Source organism: Octodon degus, unplaced genomic scaffold (genome assembly GCF_000260255.1).
Source record: "Octodon degus isolate 3935 unplaced genomic scaffold, OctDeg1.0 scaffold00028, whole genome shotgun sequence".
Taxonomy (NCBI): domain Eukaryota; kingdom Metazoa; phylum Chordata; class Mammalia; order Rodentia; family Octodontidae; genus Octodon; species Octodon degus.
In genome coordinates, this window is record NW_004524604.1 from 12,663,678 (window position 1) to 12,679,908 (window position 16,231).

General features: G+C 47.8%; 1 protein-coding gene across 1 annotated transcript; it reads right to left on the reverse strand.

Annotated features, from left to right (window-relative positions):
* Positions 1-11,760: 11,760 nt before the first annotated feature.
* On the reverse strand, positions 11,761-15,243 carry Zic1 (Zic family member 1). The gene is made up of 3 exons (XM_004629201.1): positions 14,195-15,243; positions 12,665-12,828; positions 11,761-12,056 (listed from the first exon to the last, which is right to left on the reverse strand). Exons 1-3 carry the CDS (start codon positions 15,174-15,176, stop codon positions 11,859-11,861), a joined length of 1,344 nt encoding a protein of 447 aa, XP_004629258.1. The 5' UTR covers positions 15,177-15,243; the 3' UTR covers positions 11,761-11,858.
* Positions 15,244-16,231: the final 988 nt, after the last annotated feature.

Here is a 16,231-nt window from a genome sequence, read left to right on the forward strand (position 1 = left end):
TTCAAGAAAATTGGTTTTGACATAAAATACTATTGGAGTCGTTTAAATTTGTAGATTGTTTCCTGATATAGGAAAATCTCTTAATGCTGGAAGGGTTTTAAATTTAATTGTAATTTTCATTTGCTGTTTTTCCAAAGTCATTTTAGTATCACCTGTGGAATTCCATTTTGAGTGACATCTTTCTCCGTTTCAAAGAAGAGTTCCAAAGAGAATTCGCCTTTCTATGACCCCGCCCTGTCCCGTGTCTACTCGGCAATGACCCTCACAGGATTTTAAGGATGTATTAGAACCAAGAATCGGTGTGATTTTTAAAGGAGTTATCGCCTAATGGTCTAAACTTAAGCTAGCTATTGTAACTCATTTTAAAACAAATGAAAAAAAAAAAAAGCTATTTTTGAAATGTAATCAACAGTTCCGTAGCTGACGCTAGGATTGCACGTCCGTTTATTTTAGCTTCATCTGTGTACACGGTGTGAAGGTGGGACTTATGGATCTTTCCTTTTTATTAAACAATAATACCATCAAATCCCAAACACGGATCTGACCAAACTGGAATGAGTGAAGAGATCAAGCCAAGATGCAGCTCCAGAAAGAACTGCCCCCTCCGGTTGATAGAGATAATTAAGCCCCTCGTCCTTATATCCACAGAGAAGTTGCCGCGTTACAGTTTCACACAAACACGTACAAGCGCTTCTTGAACCCACCGAGAACCCTCCTACCCTAGGGAGAAAGTGCGTTTCTCACATCTATTAAAGGTGGGCTGGGGGAAGACTTGGAGGGAGGAGAGGGGTGCTAAGTTTGTAAGGGCCCTTTGGGAAACCGACTCTGTTTCTTGTTCCTATCTCTCCATTTCCTTTCCTGTCCCCACCTTCCAAAGAAACACACATACACACTCGTTTACGTACATCATCTATTGCCTAAATAACTTGAGCTTTCTTTGCAACATTTAAGTGCCTGCTAATTAACAATGCTGCGCAGGACGCCAGTGGCCGAGCTTGGCTTCTGGCCGCTAGCAGCCCCTGACGTCAGCCGCCGTGCTGACTGCGTCAGATCCCAAGCTGGCTGGGGGAGGGGGGTGGTCTGGACACGAGCTGCGGGGGAGGGGCGACCGGACAGGGTTGGATGAAACCCCAGGGGTGGCGAAAGGGGCTTTCCCCGGTGCCCTCAAGAAACTCCTGTCGCAGTTACAGTGACAACTTCTGCAGCTCCAGGGGATTAGCGGGCAGCCCAGGTTGCACTCAGTCTCAGGGCCCAAGATCACGTGCAGTCTTCCGGACTAGTCAAGGGTGCCGAGAAAGAGGCCCCAGAGAAACAGAGTATTTTACGAACAATTTAGAGCTTCCTTCCTTCATCTCCTGCACAGGCAATTCAACGTTTTGCACCAACTCCAAAGAGGTGGACCTAGGAACAAATAAACCCACTGTTTCTACCTCAACTGAATTCATCTTCTAAATTGCATGCGTTGTTTCTTCCCTTGCCCTGGTAGCTGGAGGTCACAACTTGTCTCTAGTTTGTAGGAGTTCACCACTGGAGTAAAATGAACTCAACATCGCAGTTAACCAAAGTCTTTCTTCTCTTCTTCCTCTTCCTACCTCCCTTCAACTATTGTTTCTACTCCACTTCCTGTTCACCTTTAGGTCAGAATTTCCTCCCCAGGGAAAGAGTTCTCGAGATGATGGAAATATTTGATTTTCACAAGGGACCAAGCCTCTATGTTACATAAAAGTGTGTTTAATGCCCACGTCTTAAGGTTTGGGGAACCACATTGGGGAAGTCATGGGCCCATGCTTGGAACTCAGTTATCAGGATTTGGTCTGAGACCTTCTCTCTCGAGGGCCCTTTCTTGTCTGAATTTCTAGATTATTGGAATGATTTCCTGGACAGCTTACATGTAATGTTCTTCAGGTTGGTTTACTGTTTTAGTGACAATAGTTGCATTTCTCTATTAATATTCATCTTTTCCAAGTACAAATTCTCTAGAATAAATGATATATGTATCTAAATGGTACCAATAAAAATAAATAAATAAATAAATAATATTTATCTTTTTCTCTATTCCCAGAGGATAGAAAGAACTGACAGCAGAGGTTCCATAAGCAAGGATTCGAGGCCTAACACATTATTACAGTTGTTTGGGTTTTTTCCCCCCAATAGTAAATTCGGGTCCTCACAAAAATCCTTGTGTGGTCTCAGCAAAACCTAAAGGTGGAATACAACACTCAGGTGTAGAAAACTTGTGCAGCAACAGGGAGCCTCTCCCCAGGACAACAGCTAAAAGAATGTATCCATTGAAGGGCCACAGACGGAGAACAGGAGCAAGGGTCTCCTTCCCTTCTCTCCCTTCCACCCTGAGAGAAGTCGGAACTCCAGCGGGAGCACATCTAAGAGCAGTTAGCAGGCGCTGATCTTGTTTTAAAGAAAAGAAAAGCATTTTCTGGTCTGCATTTTGAAAAGTTAGAGCTTTACTGACAACTTCATAAAAGGACACCTTCCCCCAATGGGTCAATAAACACCAAGGGAGTGGCTGCTCCCCCTGAGCAAGGTGTCTTCTCTGTCCCGACGTCGCAGCAACCGAGGCCCAGGCGACGCTGTTCAGCGGCAGCGAGCAAGCTTAGAGACTAGGTGGTCAGCCTGCCTTCCCTTCTGGGTCCCAGAGTCTTGGGATGATGAGTCTCATCAAATTAAATCGAGACCGACCAACTTTTAAAAAGCTTTAAAAACCTATGACTAGCCCAGCCTTGTATGCCTCACTGTCTGGCAGATACAATGACAAGCTAGTATTTCCTGCCAGCATGGAAAACATAGCTATATCTGCACACACACACACACACACACACACACACACACACACACACACACACAAAAGTACTGCCGTAACTCTAACACTGCCTTTGAGGCATTCCCTGCAGTTAGCATTTTTCCTAACAAAATTTATTAGAAGATGATCAGCCTTGTTTACAAGCATTGCCTCAAAATGAAGGCCTGATGGGTTTCAGAAATTATTTAAAGTGCTTTTTTTTTTGCATTTCGTTTCTTGCTTATTTGTTTGTTTAAAAGAGCTAGGAATGTGCCTTTTATCCGGTATCCTTCGCTGCCCTTTTCAGGCAGCCATCGGCCAGCCGGCCTGACACTTGGTTAAGCCTCAAGACTTACAAAGATCATTTCCTAGAACACTAATTTGAGCGAAATCTGGATTCAGAGCGTGGGTTTACACGCCTAGCTCGAATGTCTAATGTATCAAATCCTCGTTAACGAAGGGCCCGCTCCGTGGCCGTGTCAGCCAAAGGTCAGCCCCGCGCAACAGGGCAAAGTGCTTCAAAAGCCCTCTTCCAGCGCCCTGGCGGCCCCTCCCCCCCTAAAATCCATCTTTCACATTTCAATAATAGAGCACACAGGAGCTCCAACGAGAAATGCCACGGTTGCTTTTCTTTCCTTCCTTCCCTCTTCACGCTAGTGACATGTAAATGACGTGTCCTAAGGCAACTGCTACAAAATTAAGTTTATTTTTTCCAGTGGGTAGGGAGTGGTGTTAGTGGCCAAGGTAATTGTCAAAATGTCCTCAAGAGGCACGTATATTTGAGAAGCTGTAGTGCATACAAATCTTAACTTTAAATACTAATTTCATAGCATTCAAGTAGAAACCATGAGTAAATTTGGTTGGAGACTTTAGTGATTAGAAACGGCTTAAGGGTAGAGTTAGCTCCCATCCCCCTCTTCCCTTCCCGGCTTAGAGACCCACAGAACGCGCTGGTTTTTAAAAGACAGCTTTGTTGCCCGCAAGGCCAAAGAGGATCCAGGTCCGGGCCTTTCCTGCTCCCACCTTACTGTGGAGCCCGCTACACTGCTCTATACCCTGGGAACCTCAGCATCTAGACGCCCAGCGGCAAAGGCCGATTTCGCGTGGTTGTTTCAAAATCAGCCCAACTTCACGGCGCGCGCCTCAGGCCACGCGCGCGCACGCAGTCGCCAGCCTTGTCCGCTGGGAAGGTGGCGGGCGGGGTAAGGGATAATCTCGACTTACCAGATCTGGGGTCTAGATTTCGGGTAAGGTTGGCAGCTGAGAGAGGCCGGGAGGATAAAGTCAGTCCTGCCGGAGACAGGCAATTTGGACAAGGCTAAGGCTCAAGTGGGGAACGGGAAAGCGCCTAAGCGGGTTGGGGGGTCCCTCTTCCTTTAGCCGCCAGGCTCCCGCCGCAGTCTCCAAAGACTAAGATCGGCTGGGCCGCGGGAGGCTCAGTAAGCCTCCAAGCAGCTATCGAGACCTATTCACCGGGTCTCCAGGGCCCTGGCGCGTACCCCGGGACGCCGGGGGGAGGAGGAGAAGGAGCGTCCCCACTGTCCAGCCCAGGAAAGGGTAAGAGCCTTGCAGCCGGGCTGGAAACTGGCGGCCAAGCAGAGCAGCTGGGCAAGTCCGCCGCCTCCGGCCAGTGGCTCACAGACCCCCAACAGGCTCCCGCCCCCGCCCCTCCCTTCCCTCAAGCCCTTCGCCAAATGAAAAGGGTTCTTTGGGCCTTGGCCTTTGGGGAAAGCCGCGGGAACCCACGCTGTGTTTGAGCTTTCTGTTCTGAGAGAGCCTCACACAGGTCTTCATCATTCACTCTGAATCCGGAGAGTCTATGTCGTTTCCCCTACCCAACATTCAAACACAAAAAGACCCAGATAGTGAAGGGATTTTTTTTTTTTTTTTTTTTTTTTTTTTTTCTGGGATGGCCCCTGCGACGAAGGTTCAAAGATTCTGCGCCCCTGACTAGTCTGGGCACTCTGGCCTTCGAAAGCCTCAAACAGGAGACCTGGAACCCTAGTGGCCCAACCATGTTCCTCAAAGTGGCCAGGAGGAGGGGTGAGTAGCTTCTGCCGGACGTGTGGGCCCCTCGCTACGCGGCCCTGGGCTGGGAAAGGCGAGACAGGCACCTAGCTCCAGGCAAACGTTCTTTTTTGGCCATCCTCAGAGTACGGACCTGCACACAAGTTGAGCTAGACTGAGACTGAACTCCGAGGCCGAGACCGGCTAGAAAAAAAAGAGGCCTCATCTTGGCAGGTACATTTGCAAAACCTCTCGCTTCCTCGACATCAAGGCAGAAGACTTGGCACGTGGTGGCATCAGGTGAACCGATACTATGGCTTCTGGATTCTACAACTGGCACTGTTGGCGCTGGCTCTGGGTTAGACTGCACTGTGAACGGGGCAACGACCCAGGCCTCTCCTAGAGGCAGCCAGGGAAGTCAAAGGTGTGCACACTGCAAAATGTTTCAACCTATTCAGTTGAAAGTCAAATCCAAAGGAGAACAGGAACCCGTTGGCAACCATTTCTGCCATCCTGGGACACAGGATTTTAACATAGACACCCACAGGCACAGACGCTGGTGGCAGAAGAGGAGAGGCAGGGAGCCTTTGCTGCCCCTCCGTGTTAGCTACTCCTTCACACCGGTTATTTACTCCCTCTGAAAATAGGACTTTGGCCACAAAACACTGTGCAATGCTACAGAACTCCAAAAATGTCACTAAGAGGAAAGCAACAGTCCAACGCCTGAACTCCGGGTTTTCTCACCAAACCTTTCATTAATGGTTTGTAGGCAAGGGCAGTTTCTTCCACTAAACATGTTTGCATCTCCTAGGGACGTTTTGAGCTTAACGGGACGATCTTAGTCTTTGAGAAAGAGCTGAATACTATTTGGGATGGACAGAGGGCAAACTCTAAGGGCTGTTCCAGTAAATAGCTCCTGATGCCCCACATCAGGATGTCCCAGGGTGCTGGTTTTCTGCGGTAAAGCCAGAGGGCAAGTGGACACTGAAGAAAGGGGTGACAAGGTTGGGTGGGAAGAGGCAGACACTAGACAGGATCTGAGCAAGGGCCGAGAGCGACTCTGTCTAGGGCTGGAGTGTAGGGGATGTGTTCTCCAGAGATGCAGGGGTTCGAGAGAAGCCAAGGTGCCATCTTTCGGCTTGGGAGGAAACAAGAGGAGGGGGAGCCATGGATGATATAAACCTGTACCCCAGGCCTTGGGATGACGAGCACCCCTACCTCAAAGCCATGGGAAGGGGAAGATCTCGTGGGCCCGATCACCTTGCAGTTACGATGGCTACGGGGCCGCAAGTCGCTCCAGACTGCTGTCTTTGAGAACTCACTTAAACCAGCGTGGTCTGAAAACAAACACGTGTAGCTTCTCTGCCACACTATTTTGGGAGTCGGGCCAGAGAGTTTCTCAGGCCGAGGCCTCCGCTGGTCCCTCCGCGGCGCACGGGCGGGGCGCGTCATGCATATGCATCAGCACGTGGACCCGCCGGGGCGCGCATGCGCGCGGCGGCCTGCGAGCGAGCCGGGGGCTGCAGGGTGGCGGTCTGGCCCTGGGACCCTGGCGAGGCGTTGCGGGGTACTTGGCTCTTCCCCCTCCGCTCCCGCCTAGGCCCGTTTTTTCCTTCTTTTAAGAGAGCCTCCAGGGCAAACATATCTCTTTGCGCACCCCCACATCGCCCGTCCGCTTTTGCCCGGTTTTCTCTTCCTTCACAACTTGGGATTTCTTTGCCAGAGGGTTGATTCTCCCGGATAGAAAGAAAAATAACGTGGAGAAGTGCAACACAGTATGAGCTTCTTGCATCCGTTTCTGCCCTTGTTTTCTGTAGCTTACTGGGAATTGTTACAGAGAAGACGAGAGGTGAAATGACAGTTTTGTTTGCTCAGGTGCTAGGCCTTCGAAGCCACCCGTGCTGTTGTTAATGAGGAGGTTACAAAGGCGTTCCGGGCCCAGGGCTTGCCGGCTGCATGTGCTCTGGGTCGGAATACCACTGTGTCGCTTCCACGACCTGTGTGTTCTCATGCATGTGCTTACAGAGCTGCCCACAACCAGGGAAATCCGATTCCTCAGTCTTGACAAACTCACCTCCAGTACTGCATCAGTTGGAAACTTCATACTGTTTTAGCTTGTCACTGTACAGTGGAAGTCGACCTTAGGAACTGATGACAGATTCCAGCTTGCAGGGTAAAAATAGCCCCCCAGTTTGGCCTAATGTGTTTCCTGGTGCTAAGAGAGACTCTGGAGCCAGCCACCCGTGCACAGATTAGAGAGCATTGTTCATCCTCGGTGTACATTAGTTTGCAGTAAACTCTTGAGAAAGAGGCTCGAATGTGACATGTTGTAAGTTATTAACATTTGCCTTATTGTTGCCCCAGACTCATGGTTATCATTCCAAAATAATAATAATAATAGTTTGCAGCATGGTTACCCCATGAAAATCTTAACATTCTATGTTTAACCACTTCAAAGGATATATATATATATATCAGATGGTAGATGGAGTGGTTAAAAGAAAAACTAAAAGAAAGCACTATGGGTAAATCAAGATTTAGATGGCAGAAATCTCTCCACTGCCACCCTATTTTCAAGAATTTTAAAGCCAAATTGGGTGATATCAACTGTGAATACCTTTATGAAAACAACACTATTCCCTGTACAGCGAATTTATAAGAACTACGTTTGATACTAGAAGCAAGTGAGAACTCTACCTAGAAAGGAAGAGAAATTATTATTTCAATTTGGAGAAAGGAAAGAAATGTAAATTCTCAGTTGCATAAAGTCACTGTTTTCAAACCTAGTCCACAAAGGATTAAGGGAACAAGCTCAAGCCTGCAATATGAATGTATTAGACTATGTTACTCTTCAAAACATCTTAAACTGAATCTAATCCTTACCTCCCAGGACTTTCTCCAAGTCACTTCCTGGAAAGCAGTGTGTTCAGGTACCAACTCCACCAACATGAGCTGACAAGGTGGCAGGACACTGATTACACCTCAGCTTCCAAAAGGAAACTTTTAGAAGGTTTGGGGGTGAGTGATGTATTTGGTGGTGTACTGCTTGTGCCCACCTTAAAAGTTCTCAGAAAACTTCACAATCAACAAATAATAACATCTAAATGCCAACCCCATCAGCAAAGAAGGTTAGTGCTATTTTTATTGTCAGCTAAAGTCAAAAAGAAAAAGAAATGAAAGAAAAAGAGGGAAAAAAGATAAGCAGATGAGGTAATTGAAAGGTTACATCTTCCTTTTGAAGGTGGTTTGCTTCTTAAAGGTTAACTTGAATGCTTGACTTTAAAAAATCAAAATCATCAGCTGCAAATGCTTAGAGCAGTTGGGGGTAGCTTTTGAAGAAGAAAACAAAGGATCTGAAATGTTTGAAAATTACTTAGTCCCCATATAAATGGTGCTTGTATATTTATATGCTCGCTTTATAAATGTACACACACATAACACAACTCATTTCTCTTCATTTCTCAAATATGATTATTGCTTGTACTCAGACATTTTTTTGTTGACACAAAATACTGTTTTAATAATTTGGTAGGTGTTCTAACCATTTCATAGTACCCAGAATACAATGCAGTCACAATGAGAACAAGTATGGCCTTCTGCCTAAATCAAAATCCACAGCTACACAGAGATATCAGCCATTTGCAGCATATTCTGCTCCTGCTAAATAGAGTCTAACAATATATTTCGCTGTTCACATTCATGTATTTCAAAACCTAATAGCCCATGAAGGAAAGTATGAAGAATACATCTCAAGAAGCAGACATTAAAGGTACCAGCAAAATAATAGACTACATTTAAGTTTGAAGCATGATTTTAGGTGACTTACATCATTAATGACTTTTTCTTTGTGGTGAGTGTTGAAAAGAGGATTCAGGAAGGGTTTTGGCATAAGTGTTAATTTCTACTTAAAAAGTTCTTTTGGTGTAAGATTATTCATATATACATATACAGAGGACTGACCTTCAAATAAAGATTTGAAAAATGTAACATTAAATATTTCCTCCAAAATGTGTTTTTAAAATAGTCTATATAAACCATATGCCATACATAGTGTGATATTTAATTACTATACCATGATATTAATGTAAAAGAAGCAAACAAGGTATGTGACAAACAAGGAGACATTTATCATTTCAAATTTGAAGGAAAGTATATTTAGGAATGGTCAGAGCAAAAATAAACTCATAATTTTCTACCTTTTCTAATGTACTGCAAATATTACACACATACTGTCATGATTATTATTATCATACTTTTATCAAGTTCCCAATCTTATCTCTAATGAAAAGGGGAAAGATTATTAATTGAACAGCTATCCTTCAAATGGAAATGAGCTATCTTTGGTCCTCTATTTTTAACTATTGGGCTCAATGTCTGGAGTAACTTGAAATACTACCCTGTTAATCATTTTCTAAACTCTAAAGCCATATGGGGTCAGCTTTTGGTCTCAAAAATTTTTGGAGCTACCAGCAACTCTTGCTTAGGCCTTCAACTTCCTTAAATCTCACCAAGTTTTGCAAGGTGGCGCTCTTGTCATAAAAGACCAATATTACATTAGTAATGACAATTTTTTTTAAAAGTCAAACACCATCCTCAGTTTTGGATGGGCTATCAGAAACACAGCAAAACCCTTCCTCATCAAATCAGATTTTGAGCTAAGAGTGACACATGCAAATAGCAAGAGATGAAAGGAACAAATGAATAAGTACTTTTAAAGATAAGGTAACATTTTATTTTGTAACTGGTCAAGGATATAATCTGAAAAATTAATATCACTTTAAAACAGATGGAAGGTCCTTAAGGGGTTCTCATCCTTTGCCCTGTGACTTTCTAAGCAAACACTGTATACTACAAGCAGCAGACCCATGTTCCTCCTTGCCTACAGTGAGGTCAGGTTCTGCAGAGGGTTTTTAACACATCTACTCCTTTGCAGCCATAGCCAAGGGCCTGATTTGTGATCTCCAGCTACGTTGTCTGCCTAATGGGGCGATCAAGCAGGCTCCAACCAGAGACAAAGAAGCCTGCGCTCCTACCAGTGAAGCTAACTTCATGGAAGCAGCATAGCTTGCAAATCTATCAAACTAAACTGCAAGAAAGACAATCTGATTTAGAGAAAAGGCGTTCTGCCACAGTCATTAAGCACAAGTAATTTAGATTTTTTATATTGTCTTCTCATTTACAAATTTACTGTATCAACGCCAGCCAATGGAACAAATTTCTTAAGTAAATGAGAAATAAATAAAAGAGATAGAAAGATAATCAAATTACATAAAATAATTCTGTGCTCTAGATGTATTTTTGAAAGAACTAATAACAGTAGCAAAATTATAGGAATAATAACATATCATAGGAAGTAATTAATTTAAATTAGCATTATGTTTGAAAAAACATAACTGAAACACTTTATGAACATTTACTTTAATACCAAAAAAAAAAAAAAAAAAAAGGAAGGCCTAGAATAGCATGCATCGACATCCTGAAAAATTAGTTATGGCCCTAAATGGTTTAATTGAAGACAGCAATTTAAAATATGACATTGTAAATCTGCAAACCGGTTTCAGGCCCAGGAATTGAATTTGGGGGATAGCAGAGCCCATGGCTGCAACTTCATTTGCAACGTTGCCGAGCAAGCCCCTGAGCTTCCCACAATTCTCCTACATTAATATTGATGTCGCCTGAGCAATCTATTTCTGTTATTTTTATGGTTGTTATTCTACGTCTGCAAAGGTCATTTAAATTATACTGCGGCCGAAAATTTGTTTCATAAATTTTGATATAAATACTAATTACACCCTCTCTGAGAACCAGCAGGGTAGCGTTCATTTATCATGTTTATATGACCTACCATGACAGAAAGGGAAGGCAAGAGAGACTGGAGAGCTCTTCTAAAGAACCCTAAGACTGGCAGAACAGGCAGCAGGTTGCTGAGGGCTGAGGGAGTGTGAAGAAGAAATTCCTACCACAATCACTGAGATTTAAGAATCTTTAATAATGTACGAAAGGTTACCAAACAGTTCTGGAAACTAAAGTGTACATACGTTTTTTCTAGCCATAAATATTGAATAGCTGTAACATGGATAAACCGGCCCTTTACATGCGGATAAATATGGAAACTAGGAATTATATACATATGTGGTTGTATCTTTTGCCAAAAGCAACGGACAGGTATAGTTTATATCTTTTTAATATCACTTTACATAAACAAATGGAACAGCTTGACACGCAGATCCAGGCTATACGAATTCTTGACAGGACGTGGAACAACATCTTACTGCACTAAAGTACTTAGACTTTGGGACGAAATGTTTGCACTTTATACAAAAAAAGCACATTAATACCAATAATATTCTGTTAGGTCGACGTGGAGACTGTAATCGTACAAAGTAATTCACATTTTGGTACACATTTACTAGGACATTCTTGCCATTCAGTACAAACAGTTGGCTTTCGGCCGCCCACCCCTCCCCCGCCCAATGCAAAGACCAAAACGCCACGATCCCACCCACCCGCTCCAACCGAGATAGAACTATTTACAGAATCCAACAGAACAATTTTAAGCTAATAATTCTGTATTTACAAGAAAGCAAAGAAAAAAAAATAAAAAAATAAAGCCGAGTCCCCAGAAAGCCTGTTCCAGTCTAACAAGAAATTGGCCCCGGGGGTTGGCGGCATTTGGTCAGGCGGCCTTTCCTCCTCGACCTCCCTCCCACACCTCGGCTGCCAAGCTTTTGCCAAAAAAAAAGAAAAAAGAAAGAAAGAAAAAGAAAAAAGAAAGAAAAGAAAAAGAAAAAAGAAAGAAAAGAGAAAGAAAAGAAAAGAAAAGAAAAGAAAAAAACAATAATAAAAGAAAGAAAAAAGTGAAACATTTTAAGAAGGTTTGATGCCTCCTCTCTTACTCGGTCCTGGGCCTATTGGCTGATTTAAAACAAAATGGGATTGCGGGGTCTGTGTGTTGGGGGGTTGTTGCTCTGATTCGCAGGGTGCTTTCAATAATGTGTCTACGCGTGTGCTCAGTCTCTTAAATAGTGTTTTGCTCGGTGTTTTGTTTCTGATTTTAAACGTACCATTCGTTAAAATTGGAAGAGAGCGCGCTGTGGCCGGCTGTGTGGTGCACCGCGGAGGAGGAGGGCGACAGGGAGCTGGTGGCTGGGTTGTCTGTGGAAGGGGAGACGATGGTGGGCGGCGTGGAGGACTCGTAGCCCGAGCTGGCGGCGGGTGAAGGCTGCGAGCCCTGCGAGGAGGATTCGTGGACCTGTGAGAATAAAGTTGCGTTTTTACGGAGATAAAGAACTGGCACGGTGGCCCCCTTCTCCAGGCTCCGCGGTGCCCGTCCCTTCTCGGGCGCCCGGAGCTCAGTCTGGTTCACCCTTCACGGCCCTACCGCAGAGGCTGCGTTCCGGAGCGCCCGCAAAAGAATAAGGGCTCGGGAAGGAGGCCAGAGCCTGGCGTGGTTCTCTCCCTCCGTTTTGCTTACCCAAGTCTATAGGAGCGAGTGCTCGAGCTGGGCTCCGGACCCCAACTACTGGGCTCCAAGCTGCCGGCGTAATGGCGGCAGCGCCTGCAGCGCCAGGGTCGCGGTTGCAGCCCGGCTTCCTAGCTCTGAGCCAAATTCACCCACTATCCCTGCCAAGCACTCACTTCTTTTTTATTTGTATTATGAAACAATGACTTTAAAACGGCCGTGCGTGCTCCAGTGCCCTTTTTTAGTTCCTGCCCAGCTCCGATCAACAGAGTGGAGCGGTTGCCTTCCAGCCTCTTCTAACTCCTGCTGCCGCCCAGCTGCCTTCCGCCGCCTGATCCCGGGCCGGGCGCACTGGGGGCTTCTGCCCTGAAGGTGGGCATCGAGAGCGCGGCGATTACCTTCATGTGTTTGCGCAGGGAGCTGGGGTGCGTGTAGGACTTGTCGCACATCTTGCAGAGATAGGGTTTATCACTCGTGTGCACGTGCATGTGCTTCTTGCGGTCGCTGCTGTTAGCAAAGCGCCGGTCGCAGCCCTCGAACTCGCACTTGAAGGGCTTCTCCCCTGGTGCGAAAGGAGAGAAAGAGAGGGGTCTTGTTAGGACAAACCACCTGGCCGTTTCCTACATCTTAAATAAGAAAATAATAATAATAATAATAATAATAATAATCCAGCAACCAAAGATTAATACTTTGCAAAGGTTACAAGTCTGAAACTTCAATATATTCACGTGCAGTGAAATATGTCTAAGCAGTTTCCAAGAGTATCAGATCTACATGTTATTTTTAGGTTGCATTGGTGAACGTAATTGAAATGGTGGATTTTTAGCTCTTAGAGTAGCAGCAGGTCTGGTTGCTGGCTTTCCTGCCCAGGGCTATACCTTGCTCCTGGTGTCTAGTTATATTCCAGGCTGGATTCTCCTGCTGTGTTGCTCTTCTCTCCTCCCTCCATCCCCTCCCAGACGCTCTGCACCCCCTCCACACCTCCCCCACCCGACCCCCTACAAACATTCACACTTTAGGCGCCAAATTCTTTCCTGGCTCAGGCGTTGAATGGAAAGTTCCAAATGCCCGCTTTTTAGACATCCTCCCTACAGACCCAAACAGAGGTGGCTGGTTTCCCCACCTCTTGGGTCCAAGGGGCCTGAAGGTTCTGCCTGTCTTAGCTTGCAAGTCTAGGTTACCATGAACCTTTTTAAAAAACAAAACAAAAAACCCCCAGCTCTCCACCTGCTTTATTTTGAAAGGCCTAAGCGGGTATCCAGTGTTTTAAAAACATCCCCCACGGAATCTATATGACACAAAAGACTTTCTCGCCCTTCACCGACTTCCCTCATCCCTCAAGCCCTGTCTCAACCCCTTTACTTAAAACTAGGCTTTGCATACATGTATAAACCTACAAAAGCCCCCTCAGTTCCAAATTACTGGACTTCTTTCCACCATTCCCCTTTTCTTTCGGCCTTTTTCTGTTTTGTATCTTTCTAGGTCCCTTAACCTGGTCTCAACTTCTTCCGCCCTTTCTTTTAACACAATCCTCAGTGAAGTCGTGGAGAGAGAAGGCTGTTGACCATAAGCAACCGGTTTGTCTGCAGCTGGAGTGGCTGGTGCCTCCGCGGTGCCGAGAGGCGGCCACCTCGCCCGGCTTCGAGTGTCAAGGGCTCTGCCAAGCTTAGCTTGGCTTCCTGTTTCCACAACCTTTTTATTCTTTATTTTAAAAATCTATAACCCCATCCTTCTCGTTCGCCGCCCTCTCTCGGTTTTGCGATATTTCAAGCCCCGAACTAAAATCAGCGCACACTTCCGCTGCCTGCCTGCCGGAATCACACACTCGGACCCCACTGAGCCTGGATTTGTGGGTCCCAGCCGCTGATTGCGGGATTTCGGGTCTCAGGCCCGAGATGGGGAAAGGTGTCTTACAGCAGTTTCCGTACCTGTGTGCGTCCTTTTGTGGATCTTTAGGTTCTCGGAGCGCGCGAAGACCTTGCCGCAGCCTGGGAAGGGGCAGGGGAAAGGCTTTTCGCCCGTGTGCACACGGATGTGGTTGACCAGTTTGTATTTGGCTTTGAAGGGCTTGCCCTCGCGTGGACACTCCTCCCAGAAGCAGATGTGGTTACTCTGCTCCGGGCCGCCGACGTGCTCCACAGTGACGTGCGTGACCAGCTCGTGCATGGTGCTGAAAGTTTTGTTGCACGACTTTTTGGGGTTGGCCAGCTGCTCCGGCTCGATCCACTTACAGATGAGCTCTTGCTTGATGGGTTGGCGCATGTAGCGGAAGAAGGCGCCGGCGCCGTGGTGCGCGGCCATGTTCACGTTCATGGGCCCATAACCGTGCAGCTGCGGCGCGGCGTAGTGCTCGGAGCGCGGGCTGGTCACTTGACCATACTGCTCCGGCCGCGGGTACATGTCCCCCGAGAAGCCAAGCCGCATCTGCCCGTTGACCACGTTGGGTGACGCGTGGCCCGCTGCCTGCTCGTGAAGCCCAGGGAAGAGGAGGTGGCCCGCGGCGTCCGTATGGCCGTGTGGGCCCCCGAAGCCGCCGGCTGAAGCAGCGAAGAGGCTGTGCTGTGCGCTGGCCGCCGCAGCCGCGTCGCCAAAGCCCCGGTTGCGGAACAGAAAGTCCCGCGTTGAATTGAAAGCTGCGCTGGAATAGGAGCCGACGTGGCCCGGGTGGTGGTGATGGCCCAGGGCCGCAGCAGCGGCGTAACCCGGCGCCTGCGACGTGAAGGCCGTCTGTCCGGCCGAGGCCAGCTCGTGCGAACTGGGGTTCAGCTTGAAGGCGCCCATGCCGTCCGCGAACGGGTTGATACCCAGGCCCACGTCTCGCTCGGCCACGTCGCCCGCCGAGTGGTGGCGGGACGCGCCGAAGGTGGTCACACCGATCGCAGGGTACTGGGGGCCGGCGTCCAGGAGCATCGTGGCTGCTCCGGGCAAGCCCCGGCCTCCCCCGCCCCCCCCACCCTCGCCCGCCGAGGAGGGAAAATCGGGAGGAGGAGGAGGAGGAGGAGGAGGAGGAGGAACAGAGGCGGAGGAAGAGGAGGAAGAAGAAGAGGAGGGAGGGGGAGCCGACCCACCTAGTGAAGTCTTAGCCTGCAGGCAGAGGCGCGGCGCGTCCGGGCGCCCTCCCGGCCAAGCTCCGGGAAGCCGGACGGCTGCGGGCAGCGAGTCGGGCGGGCTCCGGCGCCCGCCGCGCAAACCCCGCCGCCCCGGCTCGCACTTTCTCGCCGCTCAGTCTCTGCCGAGAGGGCCTCGCGTCAAGGCTGCCCGGGGAAAGGCATGCAACATCTCAGCCCCCCAAAAAAACTTCCTCCCGGGTTTGTGGCATAGAGGAATGTGAGCGCCGGCCAGGACTGCTCGCGCCCTCTCTCCGCCTAGCGCCACGCGCCCCTCCTCACTTCTCCACTACCCCTTGTCCTCTCTTTCTCTCTCTCTCTCTCTCTCTCTCTCTCTCTCTCTCTCTCTCTCTCTCTGCTCAGGCTCGCCTCTTCGCTCCTTCACTCTCCTTTTTTCCTTCTCAGCTTTTTGCAGAAAAAAAAGGGGGGGAGGAGAAAAAGGCAAAGAAAAGGCGCAAATCATGCACAATATTGTCTTTTGCGGTTTATCTTCCTGGGGAGAAACTTTCACCTCCTCAGCCGGGCGGTGAGCGCGAGACTGATAGCAGCAATCATTCCTGCAGATAAATGAATTGAAAGGACGACACCGTCCCCCCCTTGATGAATGGGAGCAGGGGGAGGCGTCACGTGCTGCTGACGCGGGCACTGATTGGTGCGCCCGCGCTCCCCCCGCCAGCAGTCGCCGCGCCAACGGAGGGCGCGCCGAGCCGCCGCGCTCAGCTCATTGGCCCGCCCGCCTCATCAATCCCAGGTATTGTAAAGCGCTTGACATCCCCTTTTGACAAACAGAGCTGCCAGGAGTAGCAACTTTTTTTTTTAGCCAAATTTTTTGCCCTCTTCTCACGGATTTTTTTTTTT